Source organism: Aedes aegypti, chromosome 3 (assembly GCF_002204515.2).
Source record: "Aedes aegypti strain LVP_AGWG chromosome 3, AaegL5.0 Primary Assembly, whole genome shotgun sequence".
NCBI lineage: Eukaryota > Metazoa > Arthropoda > Insecta > Diptera > Culicidae > Aedes > Aedes aegypti.
In genome coordinates, this window is record NC_035109.1 from 376,917,058 (window position 1) to 376,940,023 (window position 22,966).

The following is a 22,966-nucleotide window of genomic DNA, read 5'->3' on the forward strand; positions in this document are numbered from 1 at the left end:
ACACTTGTCACATTTTGACCATGCACTACTCCGTCGAAAACCATCGGCGTAGTGATTGGATATGAGTAGCTAGAAACACTAGTAACGCGTTGGTGTGTTGGGGGCAATACAGGGACCATTGTTGTAGAGAGTGTGCCTAATGCATTATTCTCTACTAAGGGCTGAGACGAGAATTGCTTCTGAGCTGGGTTTTTGGGAATAGTGCCTAATTGTGGGGGGCGAGATATTCTACCATAGAAATCACCACAAGTTGTTCGCGGAGGAGCGAGGAAATTTGCCTGGGATCGATTACAATCTAATGGAGCAGTTTCAAACCTACCTTGATGTAGCATTTGACTACTAGCTAACGTTACCATACGATTGGGAGCACCATCGATTGTAGCGCTCGAAACGTTTTGCAGAGCTGGTTGGTGCTGACCAGCATTCCCCTGTTGTTGGTGCTGATCGGCATTTCTCAGTGGTTGGTGCTCTCCTACAATCAGCTGCGAAGAAGAACTATTCCTCAGAATGGTAGATTCTACAGGAGGAGAAATAACCATGTTCGTGGACGACATCATATCCTTCTGTCGGGCTGAAGGAGGAGAAATATTCAGCGCCGCAAAATTAATGCTTCTGCGTGGGTCATGTCCACTGGAAGGTACTCCTGTAGCTGGAAGGTTGGTTTGGTCATCGACTTGGGACGTGTTCACGATTCGACCGACATCGTTATTCGCAGCAGACGTCCTTTTGGGCAAAGTTCCTGTATTTGACGTGGGACCAGTGGGAATACGCTCAATTCCGGTACCGGTGGCCAGGGTCATTTCTTCTTGGTCCTTCACCCACTCTTGGACTGTGCGGCGAATGCTTCGGTTGCTTCGGTGGCTTCGTACACTCCGATCGTCATCATCCTCGTCCAACTCAGCATGCAACAACTCGAATTTCTTCTCGATGTACTGCCTTTCCAGCTCAAGCTTCTCCTGCATAGCCCTTTTCTTCCGCTCCTGCTCCTGCTCCATTGCCCTCTTCTGCATTGCTTCTTCCTCTTCTTGCCGTTCCTTCAGCAACCTTTCCTGTAGTGCCTTCTCCTCGGATAAACGCTGCAGCTCTAGCTGTCGCCTGGCAGCACGAACGCTTGACGACGTCGATCTTCCCGATCGTGAACCATCTGGGAGGGGTGGGGCACATTTCGCACAAGTAAAGGCGCTGTTCCGAATGGTCTCGTCCACGCCGGCACAAGAAAAGTGGATCCAGCATTGGCAAACATCGCACTGGACCATCCACTTATCGGCGATGTTCGGTTGTGTGCAAAGTGGGCAATCGAAGCTGTTTTCATCATCCGTTAACTGCCACACTACGCTTTGCCGACGGATGGAAGTAGCCATGTCGGGATGAAATTAATTTCACCGTGACCGTGCAATTTATAACCTCCGTTTGTGGGGGGAAATATCCACCGAATTGAGGTTAAAATTCTTAAAGTTTGTTGCGGCCAGCCTTAGGCACGGAATTTCGGACGCTCTATTTAGCAAACTCGGATGTGGTGGAGTATTGCTTTAAGCTGTAATTAGTTTTAATAAATGTCATTAACAGTCTTAGTTAGTCAATGTTTACTTACAATTTTAAGTCCTTTTTGTTATTTAATTGTCTGTGTCTAACTGGTCTTGCAACTGTCCTGTCTGTCCTGTATGAACGTTATATGTCTATTATTTATTTTGTTTGCATGTAGTTTATTGTCGTGTACTTACAACTCTAACTTCATCTAATTGTTTAAATTCAGCTTATTTCAGTTTTAGATTTATTGTTAACTAACGAGGTACAAATTCAATGTTTATCGTGTTTAACAATTGTCTTGAGTGTAGATTACACGTGTGTCTAAGTATTCGTTATGTGTGTCGTTGTCTGTCATTGTGACGTTTCAAAATCAGGTCGAATTCGGACTGTCAACTGATGTCAGTGTTGCCGGGTGATCAGTTTCTCCAACACAAGTAATACGTTAACTTTTCCCTCCCATCCCCAAATTGATCTGCATTCGGACGCAGCCGGCGTCGGTATTGTTTGGTATAATAATGAGAGCAGCAGTATTTACACATTGAGGATGCTACTGATCCTGAGTAGCCTCTGTTGGCTCCCTGTGTAAGTACAGCTGTTATTGCAATAACGGAGTAGCAACTGCAGGCGGTCAATCATGCTCATGCTCGAATCCTTTAGAAATTCTCCTAGGAATTCTTCTAAGGATTTCCTCAGATATTCATGCATAGGATGCCTCCAAAAGCTTGTGCAGATATTTCTCTACGATTCTTCCAAAAGTACTCCAAAGATTTTACAGAAATTCATCAAAGAATTTCTTCACACAGCAAAAAATAATGTAATATGGCCCGATGTAATGCTGACGATGTAATGGAAAATGTATGTATTCGCGAATTTCAGACACAAATTAACATCCATTTTGATGTAATATCACGTTGCATTCCAATTACATCAAAACGACACCATCATTCAGAAATACGTTGCACTTGTGTAATATTTACATATACAATACAAAAATATTACACAGATACAGCTGCAACCAAATCGTTCTGATATGCATGTGTAGTATTACACATCTTGACTGTTATATCACCCCCTAAATGTTTGCGATATTCGATATCGGCAACACTGCAGGACTTTGTTTTGATCGTTCCACCATTTTATAATTGAGAGCGCCACACCGTGGACGATTCAAAGTTCGTTTGGTAAGCAAAATTAATGAAAAAATATTGAATTTTAACAAGTTTTAACCATACTTTGTCTTTTTTCAACAGAGCCACTAGCGTAGCAGCCTAAATAATACCTATAATTAATGGTGGTCGTCGCGATAGGGAATTTTAAGGTAAGTTTTAACCAACGTAAAATTTTCTTTTTTCTGCTTACATAGCCCATCCAGATAGTGTTAAAGACGGGAAGGAAACCGGAATCTTTTGCAAGTAGTGCAGTCTGCGAGATTTGGCTGGTGATGACGGGTTCCCTAATCCTGATTAAGGGATGCGCTTGGGGAATAACATCCTACTCCCAGTAAGGTGCAGAGCTACCAAGGCCCTTCCATGATCCACTTTGGTATGGGTTTTTTTCTCGGCCGAATGGCCTGAAACTTTGCGATAAGGAGCACTTCAATACGACACATATGGTGGCCAAAGTTTCCAAAAACCCCATTGCCGTAGTGAATTAAAAGTGTAAAGAATAGGATCCGGCTTCCTACGTTTAATTATTTTTCTTCTGACTAAAGAGTACCGTTCGGCGCCGGTTGCGTTTAATGTCGACTGGATGAAGGATCGAACCCTGAAATTCCGACGCTCGGAGAGACAGCCTCAGCATAACCAAGCAAGAGGTTGTGGGTTCGAATCCCACTAGTCGAGAACCTTTCCGGATTGGAAGTTTTCTCGAATTTCCAGGGCATACAGTATCACTATAGGTACAAATGCAATGTAATGCATTATACAATTTGTGAATGAGGACTACAGAATCTTAGGACCGATAGTAGATCTCATTTTAGAGACTTGGTTCCTATTTTAATGCAAGTCTCTAAGAAGTCTATAGGGTGCCGATGATCCAGTAATAACCGTTCGAGATTGATACAATGAATTTCAAACAAAATAGTTGATATTCACATATGTTTTTCCCTCTCGGGCCTCTATACATTTTTTAGAATACTGATTCCATCACTAAAATTTGACAAATCGACTAAACTAGAGGCGATCTTTCCGACATAAAATAGCACATGTCGTTTTATAAGTTAAATATAAGTTTGTTCAATATTTCAATCCACTGATACATTCACAACCACTGGTACCGGCACACTATTTGTGATTAAAGGACTCTCTAGTCTTTTTTAACCAAAATGGTCTCTAAAGTAACTATTTCCCTTCTTGCAGTGAAATCTGATTCGAAATATCTAATCAAGATTTTCACATGGATTACTCTGGTAAAACCTGGAAAGTAGGGAATGTCAGAAACAATGGGAAAATCAAGGCATGTTAGCTGAGGCTAGGGAAAAAATTATCAAAATTTAATTGCAATATTAAAACAAGTTATTTCAGTATAAATCTGGTGATTCTATGTATTATCGACTGAATTTTTGTAATATTATAGAAGATTAATATTTTCGTATAACTGTTTTTTTTTTTCATCAAGCCAAAAAAAATACATAGCCAATCGTAATTTGTCTTGAGAATGTTTCTGAAATAATGCGTCAAGCATGACAATTGGCTGGTTTTCGGAGAACTACTTCATGGAAGACTCTCGTTGAGTTTGACAAACGGTTTTTAAAAGAAACGATAATTTTGGTGTCAATAATTTCACCAAGTATCTGATAAAAAAGCATTTCGCCACGAATCCATCATTAATTCATCAGAAGTTCTATCAAAAATAAGTCAATACTTTTTCAATGAATACTTAAACTGCCGTGAATCGCAAATCAGTCCTATCTGTAAAAAGTAGGCATTGAGAAAATCGACATAAACGTTTACAAACTCGTTTTCCATACAAATATTAAAAAAAATCCAGAAGACTTGTACATGTTGAATTAAACTTTCATAGTTTGCTTTCCACTACCATATCTTCCCGAGAAAAATATGAAGATGATCAAAACACGGTTCTTTTTTGTGTTACACGATGCGGCAATCTGTAGTGGGACTGATATGCGGTTACTTTTCATTATGGAAAAATTTTACTTGCTGTTATTTCTTATTTTTTCCCAACGAATTATTTTGTATCTTTAATGCAGCTGAAAGGACATTGATAGATATGTTGAAAACTCATATCAATTCAATTTTGACGAAAATGCAGATGGGACTGACTTGCGATTCACAGCAGTAAAGGTCCTTCAAAAACATACATCAAATATCTCACCAAGAATAATTGAAGAATCTCACTAAAAGCCCATGCAGGTTAAAAGAGAAGAATATTCTACGAATCTTCAAAGAAATCCAAACACACAATTTCTCATCAGAGATCTCACAAGGACTTTAATTATTTAGAGAGGGTCAAATTAGGAATTCGTCGTTTTCATGCGGTGAATGCCGAAAGGAGTTACCTTCAATGATCCATTGCCAAGGAAACTCTTATTGGGAATCCTCTAATAGTCTTTTCAAAGATTTGCCAAGCATATCTCAAGCAGTACGTCGAAAATTATGCTACGATTTCTCCGAAGACCTACCGAAATTTTGTTAAAAGATCCAACAAGGACCTCATAAAATGCTTAACAAGAAATCCGCAAAGTGTCTTGTCATTGAATATACGCTAGGATCCTTTAAGAGATTTTGTTAGAATCTTGTAAGAACCTGCTAGATTTTTAAAAATTTCTCTTTAAAAAATCTGTCAGAAATTTACTGAGAATCTAATAGAACATCCGTAGAAAAAAAAACAGAAGAAAGTTGTCAATAACACGAAACAAAAATATTGCAGAGAATTATACCTAGCTGTTTACCAGTATCTGAACGATCTCTATATTTCTCACCAAAGGTTATTCATGAAGCGAAGTACAAGAATTAAATATTTTAAAGATGTTTTAGTTATATGTTTGAGATATTAGTTGAAAACATTTAACAGATTTGACTTCCAATCATTTCTGGAGTAATTTTTCAAGTAATTCTTAAAAAAAAATTATTTGATGTTTCACATCAGCAATAACTACTATTCAGTTCATTTCTACACAAATTTTTTCATGGATTCAGTTTAATGTTTTTCAAGGAATGCCTCCACAAAAATATATTCATGATTTCATCCATCTATGAACATCTCCCAGTCTTACTTTGAAATTAGGTAGTTTTTCTAAGATCCTCGCAAGAGTTTATCATATCAACATACATTTTACTAGAACTTACTAGTATATACCTATACCTTATATTTGTTTTAGTGATAATTTCCGGATTGTTTTAGGGATTCCTTGGATGAAATATTTTAGGACGTCCATGAAAAATGTCATAAAGAGACCTGCTGGACATTCTGAAGAAATCATAATATATTAAAAATTTGTAATAAATAATTAAATTCTAAAGAAAGTTTCATAAGTAAATCTTGGTTGAATTCTTGATTGGACTTGAAAGAACTTTAAAGAATCAATAAATGTATTCTTTGGGCAAATAGCTGTTTTAGTTTCTGATGAAATTCCTGGAACAAATATTGAAATTAAAAAAAAAAAACATACAGTGTTACGAGCAGTCCAATATTTGTAATACCCAAAAAGCATGATTTCTTCTGATAGGGTTTTCTTGTACATCATTCATTCATTTCATAGTAAACACAGTAGAATTCTGCATAATCGTAATATTTCAATACAGATGTTTAAACAAAGCTTATCCAAAAAGCTATCAGCTATAAAAATAAAATAAAATAAAAATCCGTACTTTAGATTGGGTTAATGTACACTGAAAAACATATATTCGAGCTTTTATCGGAACTTCACACATCTCATACTTTTTTGTCGCAAGATTTCCACGGCTAAATTTTTTTCCAAGGGGTTTTTAAGAAGGAATCGTAAATAATTTATTGGTACATATTTGCACTTTTTTCCATTTAGGGCTCTCTAATATTTTTCAATATTTTCAACAATTTCCCTTTACTAACAGCTAATGATTACTTCATGGGATAATAATATTATTTAAGTGGTTTTCGCAAAGCTAATTGTATAAATGGTCCATGTGTATCATAAGTAGTAAAATGCATTATTTCGCCGCCATTACATTACACTTAACTAATTATCCTAAAACTAACAGCAAAATAAAATAACAGCTAAAGCTACATTGCAACCAAACTAATTGGAGTTGTAATTCGCTAAAAGATATCGAACAGTGGTTCGCAACTCTATATCAACAAATCACTTCGGGAACAGACGGCTTCTTTCGGAAGGAAAGTGGGGCCGTTGCACAGTGCTTCCAAGGGCCTAAATTCGTGATCGAAAATGTTTTGCGCCAGAAAAGTTGGTTGTAGAGGTATGGTGTCTTCAGAGAAGTTGTTCGGGATGTCGAAGCCCTTCTTAAGAAAGAATTATTTTTGTGATGAATCCACCTAGCAGTGAGATAGATTTTCACTTTTTTGCAAAAGTGGAGATACAACAATACCCGAGCAGGTGAAAAAAGCTTAGTAATAGCAAATTTTGATATGGACATCTAAAAGTGATATTAACTTGATAGATTTAAGAGATAAAAGATCTGAAAATGATATCTAAAATTTACTCTTGGAATAGCATTAGCATATCATATTTAGCTTTTTTAAGATCTAACCAATATCAGCGAGCTATTCATTTGATCTGCAAACATCAAATTTTGCTATGGATCAGAAGTTCCAGGAATAAAATTTTGATGTTATCATCAGATCTTTTATCTCTTATGTCAATCAAAACAATATCTCGATTTGATGGTCAGAACTTTGCTTTTGCTCGGGTAGTGTCTTCGGCAAAGTTGTAGATAATTTCACTATATGAACATTTGCTGAAGACACTTTAACTCTATCTATTGAATTTTAAGAGATATGGGTCATTTTTTGTGAACGACCCCTTAAAACTAGTTTTTTCGTTATATCTCTTTTTGAGTATTTTTGAGATTTTTTACATGTTCTACAAAGTTGTTTTAATTGATAAAATACGCATTTCTTTAGGAGACATCAAAAATGTATCTCTTATATATTCGGAGTTATATGATATTTTATGTTGAAAAATCGACTATTTCACCTTCCTCTAACATTTACAGGCGCAAATTGGGGCAACATTTTTAGCTTGCATATGAAAGAGTAACTCAATAGCTATCAAATCCATGACAACTGACACGTGGCACTGCGTTCCTTGCCTACAAAATATGTTCTGAAAAATATTGAAAAAATAAAAGTATGCGGCTTTTAATACCTTATATTTGTTTTAAATACGCCATTTTTCAGGGCTGAGTGACAATTTTCAGGTCTTTTACGCAATGATATATTTGGTTTGGCTCTTGCCTAAGATAGGATATCTTGATATCAAACGTCATACTTCTCATTTACAGTGAAAACTAGATGTATGAATACTAAGAGATAGCCTTTATTACGTAACATCAGCTCTATACTGAACGCAGTATAAAGCACATAGAATAATGTTAGTAATTTATTTTCCTTAAAACGGAAGTCATCCTATTTAAGCTTAAAATAATAATAATAGTAATAATAATAATAATAATAATAACAATAATAAAGGAAAGAATGTTTTCTTTAGTTTTGGTATTTTGCTCTTTTGTATTTACAAGAGAACATAATCTTTATAAATCTATCCATCTTTTCATATAAATGAAACTAAGTGGCGTGACATACGAACAGAATGGGTTTCAAACGGACTACCATTTGTTACCATGAACAAGCTATAATTTCGCTGTTATGTGTATTTTTAAGATTTTAGATACTACTTTTTGAGAATGTGAAGAAGAAAATTTTAAATAAGACCTATCCACATCTCAATATTTTTGCCTATGTAGATTATTTATTTGATCCTTTCTCTCAACAATTTCTTTCTCCATAAAAAGACTATCTTTTAACTACTATTATTACATAAGTGCTCATATGATGATATGTAGTATTAGGCGAATTGATTATTTACATTATCCACTGTGCTTAAAGTGAAACATATCGGAATCTAGAGATGATCATCTCAATGGCCGACCATTTGGCATAAGGTCATTTGGCACAACCCCAATTGAAATAATGGCCATTTGTCATAACGGTCATTTCGCATAACTAGAACAAAATCCTTTCTTTCAAAATATACCTGTTCTTTATAAATGTGTTTATTTTAAATGACCATTATGCCAAATGACCGTTATGCCAAATGTCTTTTATGACAGACGGCTTGATGCCAGATGAACTTATGCCAAATGACTTTATGCCAAATGACCCAGACCCATGAAAGATTACGTATTTAAAAAATACACGGTATTAAAAGCTGCATACTTTTAATTTTTCAACATTTCACGGAACATATTTTGTAGTCAAGGAAAGCAGTGCCACGTGTCAGTTACCATGGATTTGATAGTTATTAAGTTACTCTTTTATATGCAAGCTAAAAATGTTGCCCCAATTTGCCCCTGTAAATGTTAGAGGAAGGTGAAATAGTCGATTTTTCAACATAAAATATCATATAACTCCGAACATATAAGAGATACATTTTTGATGTCTCCTAAAGAAATGCGTATTTTATCAATTAAAACAACTTTGTAGAACATGTAAAAAATCTCAAAAATACCCAGAAAGAGATATAACGAAAAAACTAGTTTTAAGGGGTCGTTCACAACAAATGACCCATATCTCTTAAAATTCAATAGATAGAGCTAAAGTGTCTTCAGCAAATTTTCATGTAGTGAAATTATCTACAACTTTGCCGAAGACACTATTGCTGTATCTCCACTTTTGCAAAAAAGTGAAAATCTATCTCACTTCTAGGTGGATTCATCACAAAAATAATTCTTTCTTAAGAAGGGCTTCAACATCCCGAACAACTTCTCTGAAGACACCATACCTGTAAAACCAACTTTTCTTGTGCAAAACATTTTCGATCACGAATTTAGGCCCTTGGAAGCACTGTGCGTTGGGCTGGAGATAAACTAGCCCAGGGCTAAAAATCTCGTAATAAAGATAGAAAAAAAGGTCTCGGAAACTGAACATTAAATTAGAATTACTCATAAATATGACATGAGATGGCAACTTCCAATAGCGTTATGATCTCTTTTTGGTCCCCTGTCGTTTTTGTTTTAATTTTTTATTAGTATCATAACAAACATTACGTTCATTTCTTATATCTAGGTGTTCTGTGTTAAGCAACACAATCATCCTAATTTAGTAAAACTAAAGTAAGTATTTATTAACATTTTGTTAACAACATATTACATTTAATTCGCCGTAGTAGTTCAGAATTTTTACGGGTGAGTTGATTGGTGAAATCAACTGTGCTTATAAGAGAGAAAACAAAAACGTTTTCCAAACTAAGTTAACCTTAATATAGAAATTTATAACCCATTAATCGTGGCAATAGAAGATTGCATCGATTTTTGTCTAAAATTCTTAATTATTGCATTTGACATTTGTTCCAATGTTTCAACAGAAACTGCAGAATTTTCTTTCTGGTATTACAACAGCTAGTCCATATTGGTACAGCATACAACATGGCTGGCCTGAAAATTTGTTTGAAGATTAAAAGCTTGTCCTCAATACAAAGTTGTGATTTTGTGTTAATAAGTGGATTTTAAAATATTTGTTACATTTGGTTTGAATGCCTTCAATGTGATTTTTAAAAGTTATTTTTTTATCTAGCATGAGCCGTAGATACTTAACTTCCTCTGCCCATTTTTTTGGAACCCCACTCATTGTGACAACATGTCTACTTGAAATTTTCAAATGAAATGAGCTTTTGGTTTATTTGGGAATATTATTAGTTGAGTTTTGGAAGCATTTTCGTAATAGAAATTTCTTCGACTTCCCTGGGCATAACGTGTCGTCGTGCTTGCCACACGATATACGAATGCAAAAATGGCAACTTTGGCAATGAAACCTCTCAGTTAATAACTGTGGAAATACTCATATGAACACTAAGCTGAGAAGCAGGCTTTGTCCCAGTGAGGACGGTAATGCTAAGAAAAAGCAGAAGACATGTTTATTTAGGCAAAGCATAGCTTGATCCGAAAAGTTCAGTTAATATATAATGATAAGCTTATATTGATTTTGTTATCAAAAAGATATTTATTATATATATATATATATATATATATATATATATATATATATATACACCTATATCTAAATTTTATTTTGTGTTTTTTTCAGACACGATGGATATCGCTTGTAAATTTTGTTGGTCAAAATTTAGCAATGTAGGAGTTTATCAAAGACACATGCGCATCCACAGATTCAACTCTACTTTTGTGTGCGGTCTGCAGGGCTGTAATATTACGTTAAAAAAATATCCTACTTTCATATCACACTTGAGACGTTCGCACTTGCATGCACCAAGCACAAGTAGTTTTGAGTACAAATGTACTGCTCTTCAATGTATGTTTTCGCACGAAAGTTTTGATGTTATTACTAAACATCTCAAAGATCATTTGGCAGAAGGTGTTCCAGTGTATTGCCCCCTAAAATGCAGGATAAAACCGTTTAAAACTTGTAACGCGTTGAAAATACACAATATATACTATCATCGAACCATCAAACATTTCAACGAATCGGTAGGCAGGGTTGAATCGTGCAGTACAACCAATTTATCAGAATCCAAGAGCACAAATGAATCGAATACAACATTAGTCGAAAACGAGCACATTTCAAATGCAGCGAAATCTTTTGGAGTTATGTTTTTAAAATTACTGTGTAAACACCACGTCACGAGCGCTGCGGTCCAACAAATTGTTGACGCTATGGTAGAGCTTACATCATCCCAAGAAGATTGGAATCGTCACAAAATTTCTGTAATTTCGCAAAAATTCCAGTTATCGGAATATGAAAGTAATGAAATTTTACAGGACTTTGGATCAGAAACTGTTAGTACCATTTTATTCAATCCAGATAATGGAATGTTTCGCTCCGAACATATGCGCCAAAAATATTTTAAAGAGAATTTTTGCTATGTACAACCAGTAGAAATAGAAATTTCACCCAACAGTGGCCGTTACATTTACTATGTACCTATTTTAAAAACCTTGGAATCATTGTTTAACGGAGGATTAAGATTGACGCCATCAACTTTAACGTCCAACAACGGTTTCATGACAAACTATACAGATGGTCTTCGATTTTCAACAACTAGATTATGCCGAGAAGCTAACAGTGTACACATATTCTTATATCAAGATGGATTTGGAACTGTAAATCCATTAGGTGATGCAAAGATGCGTCATAAAATGGTTGGAGTATATTTTACCATTGGAAACATGCATCCAGCTCTGAGGGCAAAGGCAGACAACAATTTTTTAGCCCTATTGTGTTTTGAAAAAGACTTGAAAAAGTATGGAGTGGATTCTATCTTCAAGGTACTTATCGACGACATGAAAGTATTGGAAACGAAAGGACTACGAGTAATTATTGATAAATGTGATGTAATGGTACATGGTACAATATTTGCACTGCTTGGTGATAACCTAGGTAACAATAATATTCAGTCATCAAATGCGAAATGATACAATGTATTTTTCTTAGGTACACATCAAATGGCTGGCTTAGTCGAAAATTTCTCAACGCACCAATATTTTTCACGGTACTGCTACACGACCTTGAGCGACTTTCGGCGCACTCCCTTACAAGACTGTGAAATGAGGCATCAAGATACCTATGAACAGGATCTATTAGGCTGCTTAAACAGCGGGAAACCGACTAGAGGCGTTAAGACTTCCACTATTTTTAATGATCTTCAATATTTCCAACTATTTGAACTTGGGATGCCACCTTGTTTAGCCCATGACTTATTTCTTGGTTGTTTCAATTATGACATCATGCTAGTGTTTCGACGGTTCATCAGAAATAAGCTCGTTGGAGAGAAATATCTACAAAGCAGACTAAATTACCTCTTAAAGAAGTTTGAGCTGAACTCTAAGATTAGCCTCAATTTGAACAAGAAATGTGTCACCAGCAAAGCAATAGATGTTTGGCATATGATCCAAATAATACCATTATTGCTGCTCAAACTAACACGTCTGCACGAGGATCCTGCATTCAAGCTCATCATAATGTTGAAAAACATCACTGATATTGTGACTGCTCCTTTGATTTCTTCAAGACAAGTTGCAATGCTCAAACTTGAAATTAGTCACTATTTAGAAATCAGATCATCGCTTTTTATGTCTCCTTTGCGACCAAAACATCACTACCTTTCACATTACCATCATCTTATCCTCCAGTATGGCCCACTTATGCAATTTAGTACTTTGAGCGGTGAGCGGAAGCATTCATACTTCAAAACAGCATTGCGGCATGCAGGAAATTATAAAAATGTCTTGAAGCTTTGTAGTGAAAGACATCAGTACTTGCAAGCTTATTTAAGTGCGGATAAGCAGAGATTCAACGAAAAAATCATCTACGAAGGAACCATGCGTACCTGCGAAGATTTGAATAAAAATGAAAAGCAACTTATGGAACTGTTTAATTGTTATGGAGAAAACTTCAAGTACACAGATTCTGGTATTTGCTTGGGTACGACAATCAAAGTTGGATACTGTTTATTCATGGAGCATGATGAGTTCGAGGATTTATTCTACATAATTATGATACATGGTATCATTTTAAACGATACTACCGACGACATTTTTGTTTATGGAGATAAAATAAGTGCATCATACTTCACGGAGATGGGAATCCCAGTTGTTCAGGATCATAGTACCGAAGATGTAAACTGCGTTAATTTGAAAGACCTTCCCGATATCACTCCGCTGAAGTTATACAGATGTCAAGAAAATACTTATCTGTTCAATAGTCATGCAATTCCTAGAAAATAAGGTAAGTTAGTGCTCATTGATTACTAGAGAAAATTATAATAAATATCGATACTATGCTTCAACTGGCATTCATTTCTTTCCGTTACATATTTTTTCCGTTACATATGATTGACATCTGAAATATGCATGTTTAAGTTCTTTGATTGACAGTGACTACCTATACAAACAAGTCACATGAATCTGCTCGTTTTGTAAAATAAGCCCCTAAGTTTGTATGTGGTTTCTATCGTATATTCGAATTTGTTGTGTCAACGGTAGTTTTAGAGAGCACGAAAGTGTGAAGTTAATTTGTCTGTGTTTTAAAAAAAGGTTAGTGTTCTAAACTTAAATACAAAGAAAAAAAATATATTGGAAAAAATCAACCCATATTGCCCCGAATGACTTTTCAAATTTGATGATTTTAGAATTTATTATTATTATTATGTATTTACGACACTTTACCCTCATCAGGGCATTCGTGTCGGATGATTTTAGAATGATGATGTTTGACTTCACAATTTAATCTATTTGCAGGAAGTGTTTATCAATACTAATAACTTCCAAGTGTAGTGAAAAAATAATTAAATTTTTAGATTATATGAGATAGTTTTATAATCTAAAATAGACTATATTACCCCATCGGTGAAAAATCGACTTGAAAAATTACAAATCTTGAAAAATCATCCATTCATTCGTAAACTTTATAAGACAACGGAAATCGTGCGAATCTAGTGTATTGGAATCATATAAAAATCCTAAGATTCCATAATATTATTAGCACTTTTATCGATTTTAATTTAAGGTAGCCAAACTGCCCCACATTGCCTTATACGTTACTTTGTTCTAACTATGTATTCAATCATTATTTTGTTTTCAGCATGTGTTCTACGATGTCCCGACTTATACGTATATGTGATTCCCAAAGAAGGAAATCGTTTGTTAAATGTTGCCCCACTGTTGCAAATGTTTTAGAAAAAGGTATATACTGGTATATATTTTATAACAATATTTTTTTATCAAAGGTATTGATAATCGTCTTTCCCCACACAGGTCGTACACATTTTGAAAAAGAACTCACAAGCATCGTTTTGGAAGCAGATGGATCCATGATCGTGGAAGATGAAGTGCTGGATTTGTAGTCATCAGAGGGATTGAGTTTCATGTTGCTGGGAAATTCCGAGGAATGGAGCGAGAAAAACACGACGACGAGCGTTGACGAGAATAAGAAACATGACATTCAGCAAACTCAGGTAAAACATTTTTAAAATAGAAGGATATTTAGATTAATCCTGCTATACTTAGCACAAGCTAGAATTAGTGTTAAGATTCAAATACCTGTTCAAATGCGTTACCACAAAGCTACCACCGCGCCGACCTAGGAAAGGTAATCAATCTTTGACTTCGCCTTCCTTTCAAAAAATCCTACAGCGTTTGGCGCTCCTACAAACGCACACAGTAATACAATGATTTTCAGAAATTATATGTTGTACGCAGTTCGGTACGATTTTTTTCTGTTATCCTCATGTGGCTTTTAACTTTGTTTTTACGCAATCAGGTTCAAAATTAGACTTGTACTATTCAGTAGATTTTAAATTTTTAGGCATCTGGAACAACCCGGAAATTTGAAGTGATTTTGAATGAGTTCAATAGCTTGAACTACTATATTCATAAGCAGTAAGTTTGTCACATTTTTATTTTAAAAATTTCGTACTACCAAGTTGAATGTATTAGGTAAGTAATGCTAGTGAATGCCATTTAATTACCTCCAGTAATATCGTTTTTAAAGACACATAACAACTAACTTTATCTATTTAAAAGTCAATAAATTATAATTAAAATTTGAAACACGTTTAGATTTCTGCTAGTAAAAATATCATGACTTTTCGAGCATTCAGTTGTTTATTAACAAGTTAACAGATAAAGCGCGCAATTCAAACGCAATATCAAAATTCAAGTCCCTCCCCTTGGTTATGCGACCTTGCCGCGATGAGAGGACATAATCCATTAGCCCATATGACGGAAACCAAAGGCGTAACCTGTAGTGGTGGTATCACATTTTGGCATTTTTTTGCTTAAAGCCGCGTCATAATTCATATGGCATAGACGCACTAATATCTCGGATGTGATCCAACGGACATTCTGCGTCATTGATAGAATTGATGCCCATTTCAAATAATTAATCTATTCGAAGTGGACATTAATACTATTGGGGTGATGACCAGTTTGCCTTTTGCTAACCAGAATGATCCGTAGCCACTCTTACTGTTAGCTAGCTAGACACATCGTTGTCAAATTCGACGTAGGGAATATTACTCTGAGGAAAATGACTAGTAGATTCACTGAGTACAAATAAGTGGCGACAATCTTATTTTAATATGGTTTTTACATTGCCATAAAAAGAAATACCTCTTTTGTAACAACGGTATAAATAATCTAATTCCAGCTTCATTTTCGCAAAATTTTCAAGTAGGAAAGTAGGCGTTGTGAAGCATTGCATTTGCCACCGAAAAGTGAATCTTGTAGGAGACTGTTATAGAAGCCTAAGGTAACTTTACTCTTAAATATTCACTATTAAAATTACTATGGAAAGTTAGACGCTGAGATCGATCATTAGGGTTCACTTGCTAGGTTCGAGAAATTGTTGAACAAACAAGGAAAGTGATTTATTTCTTTAAGGATATATGAACGTAATGACCAATAAATACTTTCAACAATGAAAAATGAAATTAACTAGAACTACTACTAAACAGCCTAATTTTGTTAAGACTTCACAACAAATGACATTTAAGCCTTCAATCTTACGTAAAAGACAGGAGTAATCAGAATAGCACTTAAATGACAAATTATTCAAAACCATTTTGACTAGATAGGGTTCCGGTACCAATGGTTGTAATGTACCAGTAGGTTGGACTATGGAATAAAACCTCGCATACTCTGAGATAACGCCCTAAAAGCCATTGGTAACCACGTATGTAGCTCGTTGTTTCTGAGCAAATGAAAAAATAAGCATCCAAACCAACATCACGGGCAGGTAGATAATGATCTTTTCTTCCCTATAGTGTTGGTCAATAACATGAAAATACATTCAAATGCTCAGAAACAACCAGCACATGGTTACCAATGGCTTTTAGGGCGAGATCAGAAGTTATGCGAGAAACGTACATTTTTCGATAAAAACGACATGTGTTATTTTTGGTGGATAGATCGCCTCTAATTCAGTTGATTTGCCAAATTTCAGCTTTTTATTCTATCCAACAGTCATATAAATAATTAAGTTACGCAAAAAATTAGCTCCCTTGCACCAATAGGTGCCGTCGTGTTCCAGTAGTGGATCAACGGATGGAAGCAGTTTTTAAAATGGATGTATAAAAATGAAGAAAAGTCCCAGAGATGATCTTTATGCTTCATTCAAAAGATATTAGTTGCTGTTCCGAGGGAAAAATGTTAAAGCTATGTAAAAATTTACCATTTTGTTTAAAATTCCTTGTATCATTACCGAACGTCTACTACTGTAGAACTAGCGCAACTACTAGAACACGTGTACCAATAGTGGCTCAAAGAAATTTATGTTAAAAATTAGTTTTTTCACTCTTTTTATATTTTTCCCATATAGTAGAAGTTGAAATCTTTCTGTTGACACCAAAAGATCTATGTTAAGGCTTTTCGTTATTTCGTTGATTTTTCAAAGCTTAGGTAGTCCACTAATGGCACCGGCATCCTAGTATTAGTAATGACACTACTACACTATTTCAAACAAATTCTGATGGAGCTGCTGATTTCCACAATGCTTCCTTTTCTCAGAAGCAAGGGAATATGGGTATTTTTCAAAAACTATCACGTCACAATACTAATAAAAAACAGTGGTCATGTGGGCACCATAGCCTTGTCCGTCTGTGTATTGGTTCTGGTAGAGGGGAAACTTGGCAAAAGCCAGACCGAGGGTTCAGCCTTGACAAGTTAAGCTGTCAGGCAGCTCCAACTGAATACCATACAAAAAAATATAAAAATTCAAGTAAGCTTGGATTCTGGTTGTTCTTCAAGAACGCGAATGTTGCAAATTAGCTAAATCTGAAACATTTGGTGCTGCGAAGGTATGTCAACATACACCCGATTCTATTTTTGCACGGAGGAATTTCAAAAACCGTGTACAAAAAGTAACACTATTTCTCGACGTTTCATGTAAAAATAAGGCGGAAAAAAAATGCATGGAAACTTTTTTTGCACGGCCGTGTAAAAAAATCCGTGCAAAAAAAGAGTTGGGTATATTCAGATAATCGCATTTCGTGGTTTTCTTGTAGAGCACAATATCAATAAATATTTTCTAATTTTTGTTTGTAATAGAATGAACTCTTCCCTACTCGTTTTTTCTCAATTATTAATGTGTGCCACTCGTTCTGATATTTAAAAGGGATCTTCCTCAATCACACAAGCAAGAAAAAAAAAACTTCTCTGTGCTTCTTAATTTGCCGAAAAAATATATTCTTCCGTCTCCTTGCTTATATAAAAATATCAAGCTGAGAAAAAGTTATAGTCAAACTTCTAAGGACATGTTTAATAAACAAAAAATATTATTATGTATCCGGTAGTAACCAAGACCAACATTAATTTATAATTCTTGTTTTCTCGGGCCCCGTGCGTCGCAGCTAATATGTGAATAGTGCGCTGTGTTCATAAAAATCATAAGAATGCAGCGCCACACTAAAAAACTGATTTCAAAATGCGGCGAGTTGAGGCGCGTCGCGAGTCTCACTGGCGCGATCCGGTTTGGTGGCGTTGCGACAATATTTTCATGCCGTCAAACAGTTCATGTGCAATACACATTCCATACATTGTATTTTTTTATTAAACATGAATGTTTTCAGAGAATAAGCGAATGAGAATAAGCGGGTGTCCATTTCGCCCCGTGTATTGTGCCTCTACTCCCCATACAAGTTGATGCCTTGTAAATAGATTTTCCACTTACTTTCACTGATGATGCATCACTTCGATCAAATTGTTTCGTATTTTTATCATGACCGTTTTCCACCCTGTTTTCGCGATTTGTCGTTAAAAAAATTATTGTCTTAGATATATTTGTGAACAATAAAAATCAAGCCACTAGAGTTTGTATCCCTTGACAGATATGCGTCTGACTCAACTGTACACGACACTGAAGACGGCCGTAGAGTTCGAAGTACGCGAAAGGATACAAACTGTAGTGGAATTAAATAGAATGATACTAAATTATATTTCATTTATTTATTCCACTAAACAGCTTGAAGATTAATTATAAAAAATCTGTTGTTTGAATAAGTGGTATGGAACTTTTAACCCAATAATTTGCTACTTTGCGTTATTTCTTAATTAAATCTTTCACAAAAAGGCACAAAACCTCTTTATCTTTTCAAATATCGTTATAATATAATATTTATTGAATAAAGGCTCTCCCCGTATCGATCCATAACGGACCGAAATCTTCCAAGTTCCGTCATTATGAATGTACAAAAGCAGCACGTATCCAGGAAGCCAATCAATTAGATGGGATGAAAGGAAAAATAATAATAAAAAAAATAAACTAGCAATATTATAAACGATAAGAAATTTCATTCAAATATTTATATTACATGTTTATGAAAGGGAATGAAATGCTATCTATAAATTTATCTGTAGGTGCATTAAAACGAGAACGTTAAAAGACAATATGATCTATCTATTCATGTGATTTATGACATTCACAAATATTTGAATCTAAGGTCATAATTCAAAATAAAAAAAAAATAAAATATATAAAATATTCATAATAGTTAATACCACGTTTATATATCGGTCCACGAAAATCATTAAATTTTGCCAATAAATCAGCTTGTTCATTACCATAAATGTGCTGGTACCCAAACAAATTTACTAACAACTCCTATGACGGGTTTCGATATTAAAACTTAATTCAGGCAATTCAAAGCTTGAAGACATCTCAGGCTATCTGAGCATACCATAAATATATCAGGTGTATAATTTTTGATCAAATCGGTGAAAAAATCTGATCATTGTCTAGCCCCCAATAAATTTACGTTTAAATAATAAATGGGCATAACGGGAATAAGCATGACAAGGAATTTGTTTGAATTCTTCAAGCAAAGAAAAATCTACACATGGTTGAAAAGAATGGACATCCATCTATATTCATGAAAATGTGAAGATAAATTTGGAATAATATTTTGTGCAAAACAATAAATAAATGAATTCAACCCAAGTAACTAAAAAGGGACTCTACCAGCCCTGCTGAGATCAATTTCTAGAAATTCTTAGACTAACTCATTTTAAGAAAATACCTATAGGAAGCTCCTTGGAGAGCTTTGAAATAAAACTCATCGTGCAAAACTTTGGAAAATTCCTTGTATTTATTGACATTGAAAATTCCCAAAACAATACACGAAGGAATGCTTAGAAAAAAAAGCTTAATATGATTGTAAAGAATTTAGAAAACGAATTTCTGGATTTGTTCATAAAATTAATCGCGTTAAGGACTAACATAACGTTTGAATAATATTTGTTGGTATATTTCAATCAAAACCATAAATCAATCGGTGGAAGGCCATTCATATAATTCGCTGCGAAGTTCTGATAGTGTGAATTATGATTAGTTTCAGGCAAAGAAGCCTGTCGTATTCCAACCAGCAAATCCCCGCTGTAATAAGGAGCATCTCTGAGAAAAAAGTCATACAAATCGATTGAGTAGTCTCCAATAAAAATTACAAAATAATAATTTTTGAAGTTTTCAAGACCTTTTTACGTCCGGAGTGGTACAAAAACATTGAAGCTCATTACTCTAGAAATGTTGCACCAATTTGTTTCATTGTTTCACAAACTACTCTATTCTAAGTATTGTTTCGAACAGCGAATAACCGAACGTAATAAAAAATCTATAGAGATATTTACGTGGGTTTTGCTTACGCGTCGGTCCCCTTATGAATATCGGAATATCTTCGAATCTATATGACTCATTGAGAATAGACGCATATTCTAAAAAAGGAGTTTTTTAGAACTTGTGGAAAAATGGTGCAAAACTATATAAAAATATCGATTTTATTTTTATTTTTTTTTTGTGAAAGAACGATGCTGCTAGTAGAGAGGTTAATATATCTTACTTTCTATGCATTACTTTCAGACTTTCCAAGAGCCGTCCCGTTCATCGAGTGTTATGGATTCTACGTTATCCTCGATAGCCTCAATAGAACTAGCGGAATGTGACGCTGTGTTTGGCAATGTATCAAATGTGTCTACACTGGAAGATCCATTGGCTCTACCGAATTTGTCATGTGGTGACAAACGGAAACTGGCCGATTCTGTTGAAGAAACTTCGAACAAACGTACTAAGGACATATCCACGGAAACATTGGTTACATGTAATGTCTCTGAAATTGAGGAAGATAAGTCATCGTTGCAAGAAATGGAAACAGATTCGCAGGAGAAAGAGATATCATCTAAAACCGTTGATCAAAATCGCGTTCCGAGAATACAACAATCGATTAAACACGACCTTTCCGCGCCGCTGAAATTGGCTAACTTTCAAATCAATTGGAAAATCCTACCAAGCGATGTAATGCACCAACTTCAAGGCCATGAACCAAGTGCTGGATATCGTGGCATATCCGAAACCAACTATAATCGCCTGGTCGATCATGTAACTGCACAACTCCGAACAATTACCACGAAGATTCCGTTCAGCATCTTCAAGAAACACGCACTAAAGATAACGACGGAATATTCAGTTCTTCGAGATTACAATGACGATGGAGACGTAATCGGTGATGGATCCAACAGTTTGGCTGACAAACTAAGAAATCACAATTCCTATTTAAATAGAACCCGCAGGACCGAAAAACAAACTACTCATAATAAGGGTTGTTCCAACCGTCAATGTAAAGCAGGGATAAGAGAGGAATACTACAAATCTGGAAAAACATATTGTAGTAAGGAACACTTGATGCTATTATCTCGGAATAATCCCGAATCTATGCAGTTGAATGACGAGGTGCTTACTAGTACTGAAGCCTTCATTCGATATAAAATTGACAGCTCGATGACAATCGAAAAGTTGTGTCAAGAAATACCTATGATTCGGCGGAATGAGCTATTGAATTACCATTTTTTCAAAGGTACAGGGGTTGATGCAGAAACCTTCACCACCAACTTCGCAAAGAAAAGGACAAAATTAATAAAAGTTGCCAAAGTGTACAAAAAATCTCTAAATATTACGTCCAGTGCGAGTGATTTAGAGATTCTTGAAGGAGTGGCCAAACTTTTACACGAAGACTTTTCATGTCTCATACACGAGCTGGAGGTAAATGAAATAAGTTCATTAGAAATACTGAGTAACTATTTTCATCTTATTTATTCACAGAACACCGATGAAAATTTGCATCTCGATGATGTTTTCCCTTCAATTATTATCAGAAGTACGTTCGTCACCTAAATGGTTCGTAGAATCGATAATCGAAGTTTAATTATTATTTTTAGATGACCAGTTTTTCATTTATGCCGACCACGAGCTGGTGACTACTGGCGTCAACACCATCATCCGAGCAGTTCAACAACTATTGGTTGTGTACTTTGTGTATTTTTTTAAATACCCAAAGCAAATTTCTAAAACCTTGGAATTTCTTCAAATGTACCTTTTGAAAATTTATCCGGAGCATGGTACGCGATCCATGGCTACTATTGTTGGTGGGCAACAACGTATGGTTGCTTCTTTAATATCCAAAATTACAAAATTGGAGTGGAAAAACCAATTGGTCGAAAATGAACGATAAACACGTCTGAGCTAGCCTCAAGTCCGATCCAACGAAAGGAATTCTGATATCCTATCAATCTATAAAGCTGAGAAATTTAATAAAATGATACAAACACGTTTCTGCACGGATAATCGATGAGAGAATAAAGTATTGCTCCTAATGGACACGATAGAATGTTTTTTTCTTTTATGATTTAGCAATAGAAATGGTTATTTATCCGAAACAAACAAAATTTATCCGAAACAAACAAAATTTGTGTTGCATGTCTAATAACGTTTAGAAAAATATGGTTGTTTGAATTGCTTTTTATTCTTTTTTGTGCTAAATGAATCTAAGTGTATCTTTATGTGAGTACACGCTTATACAATATTGGACAGTACATTTGCAACTTTCTCGATTTTCCATAAACAAGATGATCAACTTTGGAAGACTGGATCTCAGTTATTTATGGATCGATTTTAATTTTCACAAAACGTAAGACATAAATTGAATTTAAACATATAATTCTAAGTGATTTTTTTTATCCAAAAAAACGCTTAAAAATAAATGTTGAAATTCAAGTCATGTCTGACGTGCTTTGAAAATTTCATTAATATCGGTCCATAAATAACTGAAATCTACCAAAGTTGATCATTTTGTATGAAAAATCACAAAACTTGCAAAAGTTTTGTCTAATACTGTAAATATTAAGAGCCTTAAAGAATAAAAAGCAATTCAATCAATCATCGAGCATTTATTTTATTTTTAATTTGCTTTGTTTACATAGATTTCCTA

At 34.9% G+C, this 22,966-nt stretch overlaps 2 protein-coding genes across 5 annotated transcripts in view; one reads left to right on the forward strand and one right to left on the reverse strand.

Moving 5' to 3' along the window:
- LOC5575195 (beta-1-syntrophin) overlaps positions 1-22,966 on the reverse strand; it is a 756,119-nt gene that overhangs the window by 695,217 nt on the left and 37,936 nt on the right. The gene's annotated exons all lie outside the window — the stretch shown is intronic.
- LOC110678872 lies at positions 2,334-22,582 on the forward strand. Of its 4 annotated transcripts, XM_021852421.1 has the most exons (7): positions 2,334-2,708; positions 2,778-2,845; positions 14,299-14,399; positions 14,472-14,671; positions 20,566-21,741; positions 21,802-21,856; positions 21,918-22,582. In XM_021852421.1, the coding sequence occupies exons 4-7, from the start codon at positions 14,582-14,584 to the stop codon at positions 22,208-22,210; spliced, it is 1,614 nt and encodes a 537-aa protein (XP_021708113.1). In that variant the 5' UTR covers positions 2,334-2,708; positions 2,778-2,845; positions 14,299-14,399; positions 14,472-14,581; the 3' UTR covers positions 22,211-22,582. The 4 variants fall into 4 exon arrangements, 3 of the variants coding, with proteins under 3 accessions (XP_021708113.1, XP_021708115.1, XP_021708116.1); XM_021852423.1 differs by lacking the exons at positions 2,334-2,708; positions 2,778-2,845 and adding an exon at positions 10,758-13,443; XR_002502008.1 differs by lacking the exons at positions 2,334-2,708; positions 2,778-2,845; positions 21,802-21,856; positions 21,918-22,582 and adding exons at positions 10,758-12,096; positions 12,151-13,443 and having other exon boundaries at positions 20,566-20,733.